The sequence below is a fragment of the Symphalangus syndactylus genome, chromosome 12, assembly GCF_028878055.3.
Source record: "Symphalangus syndactylus isolate Jambi chromosome 12, NHGRI_mSymSyn1-v2.1_pri, whole genome shotgun sequence".
Taxonomy (NCBI): domain Eukaryota; kingdom Metazoa; phylum Chordata; class Mammalia; order Primates; family Hylobatidae; genus Symphalangus; species Symphalangus syndactylus.
The window spans coordinates 131,391,298-131,406,142 of NC_072441.2; the positions used below are offsets into that span (position 1 = coordinate 131,391,298).

Sequence of the window (14,845 nt, forward strand, 5' to 3'; positions counted from 1 at the left end):
CGCCACCACGTCCAGCCAATTTTTTGTATTTTTAGTAGAGACAGGGTTTCACCATGTTACCCAGGATGGTCTCGGTCTCCTGACCTCGTGATCCGCCCGCCTCGGCCTCCCAAAGTGCTGGGATTACAGGCGCGAACCACCGCGCGCGGCCGGGTACATCTATTCTTATGTGTTTAAAAATTGTGGTCCATGTGTGGTGGCTCATGCCTATGATCCCAGCACTTTGGGAGGCTGAGGCGGGAGGATTGCTTGAGGCCAGAGTTCAAGACCAGCCTGGACATAGTGAGATGACATCTCTAGAAAATATATATTTTTTATTTTATTTTTTGAGACGGAGTCTTACTCTGTCGCCCAGGCTGGAGTGCAGTGGCGCGATCTTGGCTCACTGCAACTTCTGCCTCCCGGGTTCAAGCAATTCTTCCGCCTGAGCCTCCTGAGTAGCTGAACTACAAGCGCCCGCCACCATGCCCAGCTAATATTCGTATTTTTAGTAGAGACGGGGTTTCACCATGTTCGTCACGCTGGTCTCGAACCCCTGACCTCATGATCCACCCGCCTCAGCCTCCCAAAGTGCTGGGATTACAGGTGTGAGCCACCGCGCCCGGCCCAAAATATTTTTAAAATTAGCTGGGCATGGTGATGCATGCTGTAGTCCCAGCTACTTGGTGGCCAAGATGAGAGGGTCACTTGAACCCAGGAGGTGGAGGCTGCAATGAGCTGTTTGCGCCACTGCATTCCAGCCTGGCCAACAAAGACCCTGTCCCCCTTGCCGCTCTCCACCCCCTCAAAACTAAAAGAAAATTTAAAAAAAAAAAAAAAAAAAAAAAAAAAAATTCTCAATTTTTAAAAAAAAGGACGAGGCGGGGCACGGTGGCTCACGCTTGTAATCCCAGCACTTTGGGAGGCCGAGGCGGGCAGATCACGAGGTCAGGAGATCGAGACCACGGTGAAACCCCGTCTCTACTAAAAATACAAAAAAAAATTAGCCGGGCGTGGTGGCGGACGCCTGTAGTCCCAGCTACTCGGAGAGGCTGAGGCAGGAGAATGGCGTGAACCCGGGAGGCGGAGCTTGCAGTGAGCCGAGATTGCGCCACTGCACTCCAGCCTGGGCGACAGAGCGAGACTCCGTCTCGGAAAAAAAAAAAAAAAAAAAAAAAAAAAAGGACGGGCAGGTTTGCAGATCATAGAACTTTTATTTAGATGGAATCACTGCGAATTACATAGAAGCTACCAGCCTAAGCCAAAACCCATGAGGTTCATGTGAATTTACAGTTACACAAATAAGAAACAAATGGTACATCCAAAACCATAAGGAAATATTCTGATGCCCAGATGAGGAAGGCTGGGGTGAATTAAGTCCACACATTCATTTCAAGTTGTTAAAGAGTTTGTGGGCCACCTAGATGGGGGAAAGAAAAGGAGGTAATCAATTGGCAGCTTTAATGTCATGGCTTACAAGGTCCTTCAAGACCTGAAACAGTACTGCCCCTCTTCTCACCACTCCCCTTCTCACATACGCAAGCAGCACTTGAGTCCTAGTGAACTCCCTACTTTTTTCATCTTTTATTCTTCCTTTAGAATTTAGATCTGAGAACTCTCATTTCCTGCAAGCCTTCTCTAAACAAGCCCCTATCCACACACAAATCTGTCTCTCCTATCTTTCCAAAGAAACTTGTACCTCCCCATCAGTGATATTAACATTACATATTAATTCAACACATATTCACAGGACATCTTCTATATGCCAGGTAGTGTTCTAAGTGCTGAGTGAGTTATAACTGTAACGAGACATACCTGTCACTTAAGAAACTTACAGGGTAATGAGTTAAAATGAACACATAAATAAGGTAACCTCTGATAATGGGAAATGCTAGGAGGAAAATAAATGGGAGGCGGGGCAGGGCGTTCAGTTAATATTACCCTGAGAAAGGTATACCTGAGAGACTTACCAAAGTTTAGCACTTGTTCTACTTCTGTTTCCTATGCTGGCTCATAAACTCAGTGAAGGAAGGAACCATGTCTATCTTACTCCCAGATCCTAAACCAGTGCTTGGCTCACAAATACATGTAAATATTTTTAGAATGACCACACGGTGGGAGGGGGAAAATCAACAGGAGGGCATGTTAATTAAGGGAACAAATCATGACTTGCCTGTTTTGAACATTTCATACAAATCATATCATACAATATTTTTTACTTTGTGACTGGCTTTTTTCCCTTAGCATTTAGCATGTTTGCAAGGTTTATCCATGTTGTAGCATGTTCAGTACTTATTTTGTTAAAAATTGTGGTAAAATACACACAAAATTTACCACTTTAGTAATTTTTTCTTTTTTCTATTTTAATCTTCTTTTTTTTTTTTTTTTTGAAGCAGTCTTGCTCTGTCCCCCAGGCTGGAGTGTGGTGGTACAATCTTGGCTCACTGCAACCTCCGCCTCCCAGGTTCAAGTGATTCTCCTGCCTCAGACTCCTGAGTAGCTGGGATTACAGGCGTGCGCCACCACACTCAAAAAAAAATAATAATTTTTGTATTTTAGTAGAGACAAGGTTTCACCATGTTGTCCGAGGTGGTCTCAAACTCCTGACCTCAAGTGATGTGCCTGCCTTGGCCTCCCAAAGTGTGGGGATTGCAGGTGTGAGCCACTGCACAAGGCCCCACTTTAATCATTTTTAATTGTATATTTCTGTGGCAGTTAAGTGCATTCCCATTGTTCTACAACCATACAGTCTCCTACAATCTCTAGAATGTCCAATCTTGGGAACTTTTTCATCTTACTAAATCAAAACTATACCCATTAAACAGTAACTCTCCATTTCCTTTCTCCCCTCAGCTCCTGGTCACTACCATTCTACTTTCTGTCTCTATGAATGTGACTACTATTCTAGGTACCTCACCGAAGTGGAACAATACAACGTTTGTCTTCCCTGACACTAAGTATAATGTCTCCAAGGTTCATCAATGTTGCAGCATGTGTCAGTTTCCCTTCTTTTTTTTTTTTTTTTTTTAGACGGAGTTTTGCTCTTGTTGCCCAGGGTGGAGTGCAATGGCGCAACTTCGGCTCACCGCAGCCTCCACCCTCCCGGGTTCAAGCAATTCTCCTGTCTCAGCCTCCCGAGTAGCTGGGATTACAGGCACATATACCACCACGCCCAGCTAATTTTTGTGTTTTTAGTAGAGACGGGGTTTCATCATATTGGTCAGGCTGGTCACGAACTCCTGACCTCAGGTGATCTACCCATCTCAGCCTCCCAAAGTGTTGGGATTAAAGATGTGAGCCACTGCACCCAGCCTATGTCTTTTTCTCTCTTTTCTCTACTTACTGGTTTCTTTTTTTTATTATCATTATTATTATTTTTTGAGTTAAGGTTTCACTCTGTTGCCGAAGCTGGAGTATAGTGATGCAATCATAGCTCACTGCAGCTTCAACCTCCCAGGCTCAAGCAATCCTCTCACCTCAGCTCCACGAGTAGCTGGGTCCACAGGCGTGTGCCACCACGCCCTGCTCATTTTTTTTTTTTTTAGAGATTGGCTCTCCCTATGTTGCCCAGGCTGGTCTCAAACTCCTGTGCTCAACTGATCCTCCGCCTTGGCCTCCCAAAGTACTGAGATTACATGTTTGAACTATTGCACCTGGCCCGGTTTCTTATTTTAAACTTCTCTTTAAATAATACCCAAATTGGCCAAAAGAAAAAATTTAATAAGAGCACCATCTTTTGGCGTATTTCACATACAGAATTACATATTACCTTAAATTCTTAACAAACCTAAATTTTGGTGGAAATCTAGGAATCAAGAAATCCTGCCCCAGTTGTATTTTTTTTGTTTGCTTTTTTTTTTTTGAGACGGCATCTCGCTCTGTCACCCAGGCTGCAGTGCAATGGCGCGATCTCAGCTCACTGCAACCTCCGCCTCCTAGGTTCAAGCAATTCTCCTGCCTCAGCCTCCTGAGTAGCTGGGATTACACGTGCCCGCCACCACACCCAGCTAATTTTTATATTTTTTAGTAGAGACAGGAATTCACCATGTTGTCCAGGCTGGTCTTGAACTCCTGACAGCATGTGATCCACCTGCCTCGGCCTCCCAAAGTGCTGGGATTACAGGTGTGAGCTCCTGTGCCCAGCCCTTCTCTTTTTTTTTTGAGATAGAGTCTTGCTCTGTAGCCCAGGCTGAAGTGCAGTGGCGTAATCTCAGCTCACTGCAAGCTCCGCCTCCTGGGTTCATGCATTCTCCTGCCTCAGCCTCCCAAGTAACTGGGACCACAAGCGCCCACCACCATGCCCGGCTAATCTTTTGTATTTTTAGTAGAGACAGGGTTTTACTGTGTTAGCCAGGATGGTCTCAATCTCCTGCCCTCGTGATCCGCCCGCCTCGGCCTCTCAAAGTGTTGGAGTGAGCCACCGCGCCCAGCCCCCTTCTCTTTTGAGGCTGACCCATTGTATATACAAAGCACATTTAAAAAAAATCTTTTCATCTATGGATGGACACTTGGGATGTTTCTACCTTTTGGCTATTGTGAATATGAATGTGGAAATATCTGTTTAAGCCTACTCTCAATACTTCTGGGTATATACCTAGAAGTTAAATTGCTAGATCATATAGTACACAATTCTATGTTTAATTTTTGAGAAAAGAACTTGATTTTTTTTTTTTTTTTTTTTTGAGACAGGGTCTCATTCTGTCACCCGGGCTGGAGTGCAGCTGCGTGATCACGGCTCACTGAAGCCTTGACTTCCCCAGGCTCAGGTGATCCTCCCACCTCAGCCTCTCAAGTAGCTAGGACTACAGGTGTGAGCCAGCATGCCTGGTTATCTTTATATATCTATATATATATATTTTATTTTTTTGAGACGGAGTCTCGCTCTGTCGCCCAGGCTGGAGTGCAGTGGCGCAATCTCGGCTCACTGCAAGCTCTGCCTCCCAGGTTCACACCATTCTCCTGCCTCAGCCTCCTGAGTAGCTGGGACTATAGGTGCCAGCAACCTCACCCGGCTAATTTTTTGTATTTTTAGTAGAGATGGGGTTTCACCGTATTGGCCAGGCTCGTCTCGATCTCCTGACCTCGTGATCCACCTGCCTTGGCCTCCCAAAGTGCTGGGATTACAGGCGTGAGCCACCGTGCCCGGCTTTTATGTATATATTTTTTGTAGAGACAGGGTTTTACCATGTTGCCCGGGCTGGTCTCAAACTCCTGGGCTCAGGTGATCCACCTGCCTTGACCTCCCAAAGTTCTGCGATTACAGGCATGAGCCACAGTGCCCGGCCTAGCTGATGGACATTTATGTTGCTTCCACTTTTTGGGTAGTATAAATAATGCTTCTATGAACATTTGTGTACAAGTTTTTATGTGAACGTATGTTTTCATTTCTCTTGGGTATATATCTTCGAGTGGAATTGCTGTGTCATATATTAACTGTACGCTTAGCCTTTTGAGGAACTGCCAGATGTTTTCCACAGTGGCTGTACCAATTTACACTTTTACCAACAGCGTATGAGGTTTCCAACTTTTCCACATTGTCTTCAACACTCGTTATCTTTTTTATTATAGCCATCCTAGCGGGCAGTGGGTATAAAGTGTTATCTCATGATGGCTAATGATGTTGAACATCTTTTCATATGTTTACTGGCCATCCAATTAGTTTTAATAGAAGCAACCATATCAAACTTTGCTTATTTATAATTTATGTAAAATACCTTACTGTGTTATATGAAAGAGTCAAGCAGAAGTTTATTTTTATTTTTTTAATTTTGATTTTTTAAAAATAGAGACAGGGTTCCCCTACGTTGCCCAGGCTGGTCTTGAACTCCTGGGGTCAAGGGATCCTCCCGCCTTGGCCTGCCAAAAGTGCTAGGATCATAAGCGTCAGCCACTATGCCCTGCTGAGAAGTTTACTTTTAAAAAACAACCCCTTGAGGCCAGGCATGGTATCTCACACTTGTAATCCCAACACTTTGGGAAGCTGAGATGAGTGGCATGTGTGAACCCAAGAGTTCTAGACCAACCTGGGCAACACGGCAAAACCTCATCTCGACAAAAAATACAAAAATTACCCAAGCATGGGCCAGGTGCAGTGGCTCACGCCTGTAATCTCAGCACTTTGGGAGGCTGAGGCAGGTAGATCACTGGAGGTCAGGAGTTCAAGACCAGCCTGGCCAACATGGTGAAACCCTGTCTCTACTAAAAATACAAACAAACAAAAAATTAGCTGGGTGTGGTGGCGTGCACCTTTAATCCCAGTTACTCAGAAGGCTGAAGCAGGAGAATCGCTTGAACCCGGGAGGTGGAGGTTGCAGTGAGCCGAGATTGCGCCACTGCACTCCAGCCTGGGTGACAGAGTGAGACTCAGTCTCAAATTAAAAAAAAAAAAAAAATTACCAAGGCATGGTGGCATGTGCCTATAGTCCTGGCTACTCAGAGGCTAAGGCAGGATTGTTTGAACCAGGAGGTGGAGGCTGTAGTGAGCCATAATTGCGCCACTGCACTCCAGCCTGGGTGACAGAGCAAGACCTTATCTCAAAAAAAAAAAAGAAAAAAGGCTGGGCGCGGTGGTTGACACCTGTAATCCCAGAACTTTGGGAGGCTGAGACAGGTGGATCACAGGGGTCAGGAGACTGAGACCATCTTGGCTAACACGGTGAAACCCCGCCTCTACTAAAAATACAAAAAATTAGCCGGGCGTGGTGGCGGGCGCCTATGGTCCCAGCTACTTGGGAGGCTGAGGCAAGAGAATAGCGTGAACCCGGGAGGTGGAGCTTGCAGTGAGTCGAGATCGTGCCACTGCACTCCAGCCTCGGCGACAGAGTGAGACAGAGTCTCAAAAAAAAAAAAAAAAAAAAAAAAGGCTGGGAGCGGTGGCTCACACCTGTAATCCCAGCACTTTGGGAGGCCGAGGCGGGTGGATCACGAGGTCAGGAGATCGAGACCACGGTGAAACCCCGTCTCTACTAAAAAAAATACAAAAAATTAGCTGGGCATGGTGGCGGGCGCCTGTAGTCCCAGCTACTCCGGAGGCTGAGGCAGGAGAATGGCGTGAACCCGGGAGGCGGAGCTTGCAGTGAGCCAAGATCGCGCCACTGCACGCCAGCCTGGGCGACAGAGCGAGACACTGTGTAAAAAAAAAAAAGCAACCTTTTGGACCAACTACTAAACTACTATATATTAGACACATTTGAGGATACACATTATTATTATTATTTTTTTTTTGGCGCAACCTCGGCTGACTGCAAGCTCCGCCTCCCGGGTTCACACCATTCTCCTACCTCAGCCTCCAGAGTAGCTGGGACTACAGGTACCCGCCACCACGCCCAGCTAATTTTTTGTACTTTAGTAGGGACGGGGTTTCACTGTGTTAGCCAAGATGGTCTCAATCTCCTGACCTCGTGATCCGCCCACCTCAGCCTCCCAAAGTGCTGGGATTACAGGCATGAGCCACCGCGCCCGGCCGATACAAATTATTTTTAAAGAATAGTCTGTTACTGAAGAGTACAAAATCCAACTTCCCCACTGTTTAGTAGTGCATGTTGGGATGTTTATGTTTTTTTCTCTGAGCCTCAGTTTCTATCTGTGAAATGGGATAATGATACCTATCTCCAGTGGAAGTAGTAAGGATTAGGCAAGATTATTTACAGGCCAGGCACAATGGCTCATGCCTATAATCCCAGCACTTTGGAGGGCGGGATGGGAGGATTGCTTGAGCCCAGGAGTTTGAGACCAGCCTGGGCAACATAACAAGGCCCCGTCACTAGAAAAAATTAAAAAATAAAAAATTAGCCTCTCATGGTGGCAAGCACTTGTAGTCCCAGCTACTTGGGAGGCCAAGGCAGGATCACTTAGGCCCAGGAGTTCAAGGCTGGCACTGAGCTACGATCATGCCACTGTACTTCAGCCTGGATAAAATAGTGAGACCCTGTCTCAAAAATACAAAATAGGTTATTTACATAAAATGCTCAGCACTGTATGTCACATATATTGGGCCCAGAGTAACTGATGGGCCTTCCCCTAGCATGGAAAGATTGTTAGCACCAAGTCTTCCCTGACCATTGCAACCTTTCCCCTTCCTGACTTCAGACTGACTTACGCAATGGTCCCTTGCATGCAAGAAGTCAAAGAGCTCCTCCGTGCAATCCTCTTCTGTTTGTGATCGAGAGGATACACGCTCATCACAGAGCTCTAGCCGCTCTCGGGCCTTTACACATTTCTCCAACTGCTCGCATTGCTCTCTCACTGTTGTCAGGGGATCCTGATGTAGAAACAGAAAAAAAAAACAAAATGGAGATTTTTAGCAGAGACCCACCAAACACATATGCTTTGATTAACACAACCACCAAACCAAGGTGCTGCCTCTGAATTACCGTGCAGAAGGCCAGCTGGCAGAGCCACACTGCCGCCAGAAATGGCAGAATGCGGTCTCCCATTCAATTCTGATGCTAAGTAGTAGGGAAAAGTTTCACATTCCTGCCTTCCAAGGTTGCCAGTATGTACTGAAAGCCTCAGTCCTATCTGAAAAACAAGGTGGTAAAGGAAACCTGGCCAAACTTGAAGTAGATCTATAGGAGGCCTTACTTGTTAACACAGCATTTTGGAATATGTCACGTCTGAAACTTCAAGTCCCCTTGTCTGAAAACCAGGCCTATGCACCCCAGCTGCCCAGCTAGAAAGGCAATGCTAACATAGAGAAGGACTATCTAACAAAGATTCCTTCAGGGTTTTTTTTTTTTTTTTAAGACGGAGTTTCGCTCTTGTTGCCCAGGCTGGAGCGCAATGGCGCAATCTCGACTCACCACAACCTCCGCCTCTCAGGTTCGAGCAATTCTCCTGCCTCAGCCTCTCGAGTAGCTGGGATTACAGGCATGTGCTACCACGCCTGGCTAATTTTGTATTTTTAGTAGAGATGGGGTTTCTCCACGCTGTTCAGGCTGGTCTTGAACTCCTGACCTCAGGTAATCCGCCTGCCTCGGCCTCCCAAAGTGCTGGGATTACAGGTACGAGCCACCATGCCTAGCCCAAAGTTCTTTATTAAACCACGAATAGCAGATGATTGAGTGCCAGGACCTCAAGATGCCGCCTGCTCCCTGGTACCCAAACTGAAGAAGCCCCAAACCCAGAATAGACTCAGCTTCCAAGGCTCACACCCTAAACACTCCACTGCACAAGAAGTATCAAAGCTTATTCCACCCTCATTATCTACAAGGTATCAAGTAAAGACTCCTTAAAATGCCCTTAGAATTTCATGAAGCTCAAACCCTGCTTTTACTGAGATGTTTCCAAACCTGAGACAGTTCTTACCACTAATTCCTCTTCTTCCTCTTCCTCCTACAAAAGGAAAACAAAATTAATGTCAGCAGCAATTTTATGACATATTTATTCCCGATCATACTGATGTAATTACTGATGATAGACACTGACATTATTAACGACGTTATTTTGTTTTCTGTGTTTTATGATGTTTTTACATTTTAGAGGCCTTGCTAATCCTGGAGCTAATCCTGCTCGTCCAGGGCTAATTTTTAGGCAGCAAACTTGCCTGCGAGCATACCTTTCATATGCAGCATAACTATCCAAAATTCTTGTAGCCAACTGCCTCCTTTATCTTTTGTTTTGTTTAAGAGACAGGGTCTTGCTCTGTCACCCAGTTTGTAGTGCAGTGGTGTGATCATAGCTCACTGCAGCCACAAACTCCTGGGCTCAAGTGATCCTCCTGCCTCAGCCTTCTGAGTGGCTAGGACTATAAGCACACGCCACATTCCCAGCTAATTTAAATTTTTTTTTTTTAGTAGAGACAGGGTCTCATTATGTTGCCCAGGCTGCTCTCAAACTCCTGGGCTCAATCAATCCTCCTGCCTCGGCCTCCCAACATAGTGGGATTATAGGCATTAGCCACTAGGCCTGGCCCTGCCTCCTTTATCTAAGTTTCGTACACTAAGCTCCTGTTTCCCCTTCTCTAAATCACCCCAGGGACAAATATAGGACAACTAGGAACCAGCCCTATAAGCTAGAGCCCAACGAAATTATTCAAACTATCCAATCCTAAATTTGAGCAAGTGTATCTACCCTGCTCACCAATTCCTTCCCATAGAAACCAAGGTGCTGAGCCATGCTTCCTTCCCCTTACACCTTCTGCCTCCTGACTAGCTCGGACACTTCCCCACATAGCTCTGCATTTTTTTGTGTGGCATATCCCTCTCTTTCGGGAACTTTAAGTAATAATAAACTCTTCTTTCAAAGGTGGTTGTCTCCAGGTCTGTCACCTTACCATACTTGGTTAAAACGAATCCCAGGTACATTTCAAGACAGAGACACCATCTCACTTTCATTAACAAGAACCTAAGTGTGCTTAATACTCTCCAGTTTATAAAGCACCTTCATATCTATTATGATTTAATTAATCACAACAGTCCCTTAAGGAAGTAATCCCAGTTTAGAGATAATAAACAGTAATTAGACATTTTCTGATACAGATTCAAGCTGCCAGATATTCACATGGGGCCTATATAATCTAAAGTATTTGTCCCAGTATTGCTACAAATAGCTAAATTTAGTCCTTACATCCCAAACCAAGTTAGGAGGAAACCCATTTTTTTCTAGACTGTGAACTTGAATTAGGAATATGAAAACTGCTAAACTTAAACTCTTGTTTGGTCAGAGCTTCACTAAGGATGGTTATAGTCACTGCTTTTTGGCTTGCTGAACTCCCAGAATCCCTAGTAGACTAAGTATCAAATAAAAGTGCACAACTCCACTCATGAGCTTGGAAATACAGAACGGACCCCACCTATTCACTTCTGATTCAAATGCACAACCTCAAACTTAGTTTCCTTCAAGGATAGTAGTGTAAAAAACTGCCCATGGGAGCAACAGTTTAGGCCTAAATTTGGGATATAGTAGAATCTGACCTCAGAAATAAAGTGTTTGCCTGCCTGTGCATGCAGGTACCCACATTTGGGGGCAAGGAAAGAAAAGGTATCTAGGGAAATAAAAAGAACTAGCTCAGCAATCATGTTTTCAGAACTCCAATACAGGGCCAGGTGAGGTGGCCAGAGTCTGTAATCCCAGTGCTTTGGGAGGCTGAGGTGGGAGGACTGCTTGAGACCAGCCTGGGCAACATGACAAGACTCCATCTCTAAAAAAATTTAAAATAGGCTGGGCATAGAGGTTCACACCTGTAATCCCAACACTTTGGGAGGCTGAGGTGGGCAGATCACCTGAGGTCAGGAGTTCTCAATCAGCCTGGCCAACATGGTGAAACCCCGTCTCTACTAAAAATACAAAAATTAGCTGGGCATGGTGGCACGTGCCTGAAATCACAGCTACTCAGGAGGCTGAGGCAGGAGATCACCTGAAACCAGGAGGCAGAGGTTGCAGGAGCCAAGATGCTACCCCTGCACTCCAGCCTGGGCGATAGAGAGACTCCGTCTCAAAAATAAATAAATAAATAAAAATAAATAAATAAATAAATTAGCCAGGCATGGTGTGGTCACGGCTACTCAGAAGGCCGAGGTGGGAGGATCCCTTGAGCCCAGGGGTTTGAGGCTGCAGTGAGCTATGATTGCACCACGGCATCCCAGTCTGGGTAACAAGAGTGAGACCCAGTCTCCAAAAAAAAAAAGTCCTAATACATGTTTCACTCTCTACCATGCCATTCAGTGAAGCCACCAAAGCTCATACAAGCTGGGAGTGAGGGGTAGGAAAGGTTCATTTGGAATCCAGGCTATTTATTCTCACAATTGGCAAAGGTTTCCTCTAAATATGAAGATGCTATTTAGGATGTAAATTCTAGTTTTTCATTAACAAGGTTTCTTAATGCTGCTCTTTTAAAAAACATACTGAAAGCCGGGCACAGTGGCTCACGTCTGTAATCCCAGCACTTTGGGAGGCCAAGGCAGGAGGATCACAAGGTCAAGAGCTTGAGACTATCCTGGCCAACATGGTGAAACCCCATCTCTACTAAAATTACAAAAATTAGCTGGGTGTGATGGCACACGCCTGTAGTCCCAGCTACTCGCGAGGCTGACGCAGAAGCATTGCCTGAACCCAGGAGGCGGAGGTTGCAGTGAGATCGCGCCACTGTACTCCAGCCGGGTAAGAGCGAGGCTCCGTCTCAAAAAAACAAAAACAAACTGAAAAAGTTTTCCCAAAAAAACTAAAATTACATTCTGCCTGAGTTAGAAAACAGAAATTAGGACCGTAGAAACAAGACCCTTATATCATTTCCCTATTAGCAATGCTACAACACTGGTAACTCTATGCCACTGATAATTTTGTGTCAAAAATAACATGGCAGGTTTTGAAAAAGTAAGTCCAAATATGTTTGAATATGGATTGCTACATGTAAAATTTCCAGTCACTGAGAAAAACCAAGATCACACCAGATAAAAAGATTTAATCCTCAAGAATTATGCGTTCCTCAGCCGGGCGCGGTGGCTCAGGCCTGTAATCCCAGCACTTTGGGAGGCCGAGGAGGGCAGATCAGGAAATCGAGACCATCCTGGCTAACACGGTGAAACCCCGTCTCTACTAAAAATACATAAATTAGGTGGCGTGAGCCTGTAATTTCAGCTACTCAGGAAGCTGAGGCAAAAGAGAATCGCTTGAACCCAGGAGTGGAGGTTGCAGTGAGCCAAGATTGCGCCACTGCACCCCAGCCTGGGGGACAGAGCAAGATTCCGCCAAAAAAAAAAAACAAAAAAAAAAAAAACAAAAAAAAAACCACCTCATAGAATACCCTAGTTTATTTTATTTTATTTATTTTGAGACGGAGTCTCGCTCTGTCGCCCAGGCTGGAGTGCAGTGGCGCGACCTTGGCTCACTGCAAGCTCCGCCTCCCAGGTTCACGCCATTCTGCCTCAGCCTCCCGAGTAGCTGGGACTACAGCCCCCCCGCCCCGCCCCGCCCCGCCCCGCCCCGCCCGGCTAACTTTCTGTATTTTCAGTAGAGAAGGGGTTTTACCATGTTAGTCAGGTTGGTCTCGATCTCCTGACCTCCTGATCCACCCGCCTCGGCCTCCCAAAGTTCTGGGATTACAGGCATGAGCCACTGCGCCTGGCCAGAATACCCTAGTTTAAAACTGACTGCTTAGGTACTTTCTTTTTCTCATCTATTGCAGTGGTGGATCTTGCTGACCTTTCTGAGGCAGGCTCCATTTCTTTCTTTCGTTTTTTTTGTTTGTTTGTTGTTTTTTTTTTGAGACAGGGTCTCACTCGGGTTGCCTTGGCTGGAGTGCAGTGACACGATCACGGCTCACTGCAGCCTGGACTTCCTGGGCTCAAACTCCTGAGCAGTTGAGACCACAGGCGTTCACCACCATGCACCAGCTAATTTTTGTATTTTTTGGTAGAGACGGCGTTTCGCCACGTTGCCCAGGCTGGTCCAACTCTTGGACTCATGCTACCTGTCAGCCTCGGCCGTCCTCCTAAAGTGTTGGGATTACAGGCGTGAGCCACTGCGCCCGGCCTCAGGCTCTATTTCTTTTTAGAAATAATAAGACTAGAAAAATTAAGAGATAAATAAGTCTCCAATTATTCTGAACCCACAGCCCAGAATGGCTGCCCCGAAGTGACCAGAGAACAGACGGACAGGAAATGAGATTAGAAACAACTAGTAGCTGTGTCGCATAATGGGTTAAGAGTCCTGGTTCTAGAACCGCGCTACTTGGCCGCAATTCCTGGCTGCACCAATTTGTTAGCTGCATGACCTTAGAAAAGATATTTAACCTCTATGCTTGTTTCCTCATCTGTAAAAATGGCACTAATACTACCCAACACTTACTTCATAAGAATAGTGTGTAGATGAAATGAATTAGGGCCGGGCGCGGTGGCTCACGCCTGTAATCCCAGGGCTTTGGGAGGCCGGGTGGGCGGATCACTGGGTCAGGAGTTCGAGACCAGCCTGGCCAACATAGTGAAACCCCCGTCTCTACTAAAAACACAAAAATTAGCCGGGCGTAGTGGCAGACACCTGTAGTCCCAGCTACTTGGGAGGCTGAGGCAGGAGAATCGCTTGAACCCAGGAGGCGGAGGTTGCAGCGAGCCGAGATCACGCCACTGCACTCCAGCCTGGGCGACAGAGCGAGATTCCATCTCAAAAAAAAAAAAAATAATTAGTGCATATAAAGCACTTGGAACAGCAAGCAGTCAATAAATACTCATTATAGCAACACTCTTTCTCTGGGAAAGAGCTCCCTCTTCCATCACAGAATCACAGCGTACATTCCTTCATTGTCCCCAAAGACACACACCTTCCTCAAAGAAAAGGAAACCACAAGGCCAAGTCTTTCGAACCTCCATAGAAGATGTGGTAGGGATTCCTAACCTGAGCTGGGGCAAGGTGGTCTGTTTGCTCCCCAAATCTGTGACACGCGGGCTTCAGAACATCTGACTGACTGCAAACATAGGTCATATTTTTACAAGACTTTAGTCCACAAAACATTTTGGCTCTCAAACCTTCACTACACTCACAGAATGCAGAAGCCGAGGCCCAGAGAAAAACTAGTCATCTATCTGCCCAAAGTCACCGGACGAATTCTGGGGAAAGGTCGAGGGAACTAGAGCTTCCAACTATGCAAACCCTAGAGGGTAAATTGGAGGCTAAGAGGGCCCTGTTGCGTGTTTTGGCGGGCTAGGTCCTGGGCTTCAGGGCAGAGAAGAGAGCCGAGTGGATCGCCTTGCCTTACCTCCTCAGGATCTCCGGATTCGGTAAGCATCTTTTGCTCGTCCTCCAGTCCCATGTCTCGCTACGGTTCTAGATTCAACACGAGCAGCAACAGCGGAACCTAACCCAGTTCAGGATTAAGAAGGACTTGTAAGGGTCACTCAGCGGAAATCCGGCGATCTGGCCGGAAGTGCGGCAC

At 46.1% G+C, this 14,845-nt stretch overlaps 1 protein-coding gene across 3 annotated transcripts; it reads right to left on the bottom strand.

The window, feature by feature from the left end:
* Positions 1 to 1,173: 1,173 nt before the first annotated feature.
* On the bottom strand, positions 1,174 to 14,825 carry UQCRH (ubiquinol-cytochrome c reductase hinge protein). 3 transcript variants are annotated; one of them, XM_055255437.2, is made up of 4 exons: positions 14,669 to 14,806; positions 9,286 to 9,312; positions 8,078 to 8,239; positions 1,174 to 1,399 (listed from the first exon to the last, which is right to left on the bottom strand). In XM_055255437.2, exons 1-4 carry the CDS (start codon positions 14,720 to 14,722, stop codon positions 1,367 to 1,369), a joined length of 276 nt encoding a protein of 91 aa, XP_055111412.1. In that variant the 5' UTR covers positions 14,723 to 14,806; the 3' UTR covers positions 1,174 to 1,366. The 3 variants fall into 3 exon arrangements, with proteins under 3 accessions (XP_055111412.1, XP_055111414.1, XP_055111413.1); XM_055255439.2 differs by lacking the exon at positions 9,286 to 9,312 and having other exon boundaries at positions 14,669 to 14,825; XM_055255438.2 differs by lacking the exons at positions 9,286 to 9,312; positions 14,669 to 14,806 and adding an exon at positions 8,352 to 8,705.
* Positions 14,826 to 14,845: the final 20 nt, after the last annotated feature.

Excerpts from the sequence above, each read along its gene's own strand:
- UQCRH (XM_055255437.2), bottom strand. The coding sequence starts at position 14,722 with ATGGGACTGGAGGACGAGCAAAAGATGCTTACCGAATCCGGAGATCCT. Across the intron at positions 8,240-9,285 it reads AGGAAGAAGAGGAATTAGTG|GATCCCCTGACAACAGTGAG; the intron begins GTAAGAACTGTC and ends TTTCTACATCAG. Across the intron at positions 1,400-8,077 it reads TGCATGCAAGGGACCATTGC|GTGGCCCACAAACTCTTTAA; the intron begins GTAAGTCAGTCT and ends TCCCCCATCTAG.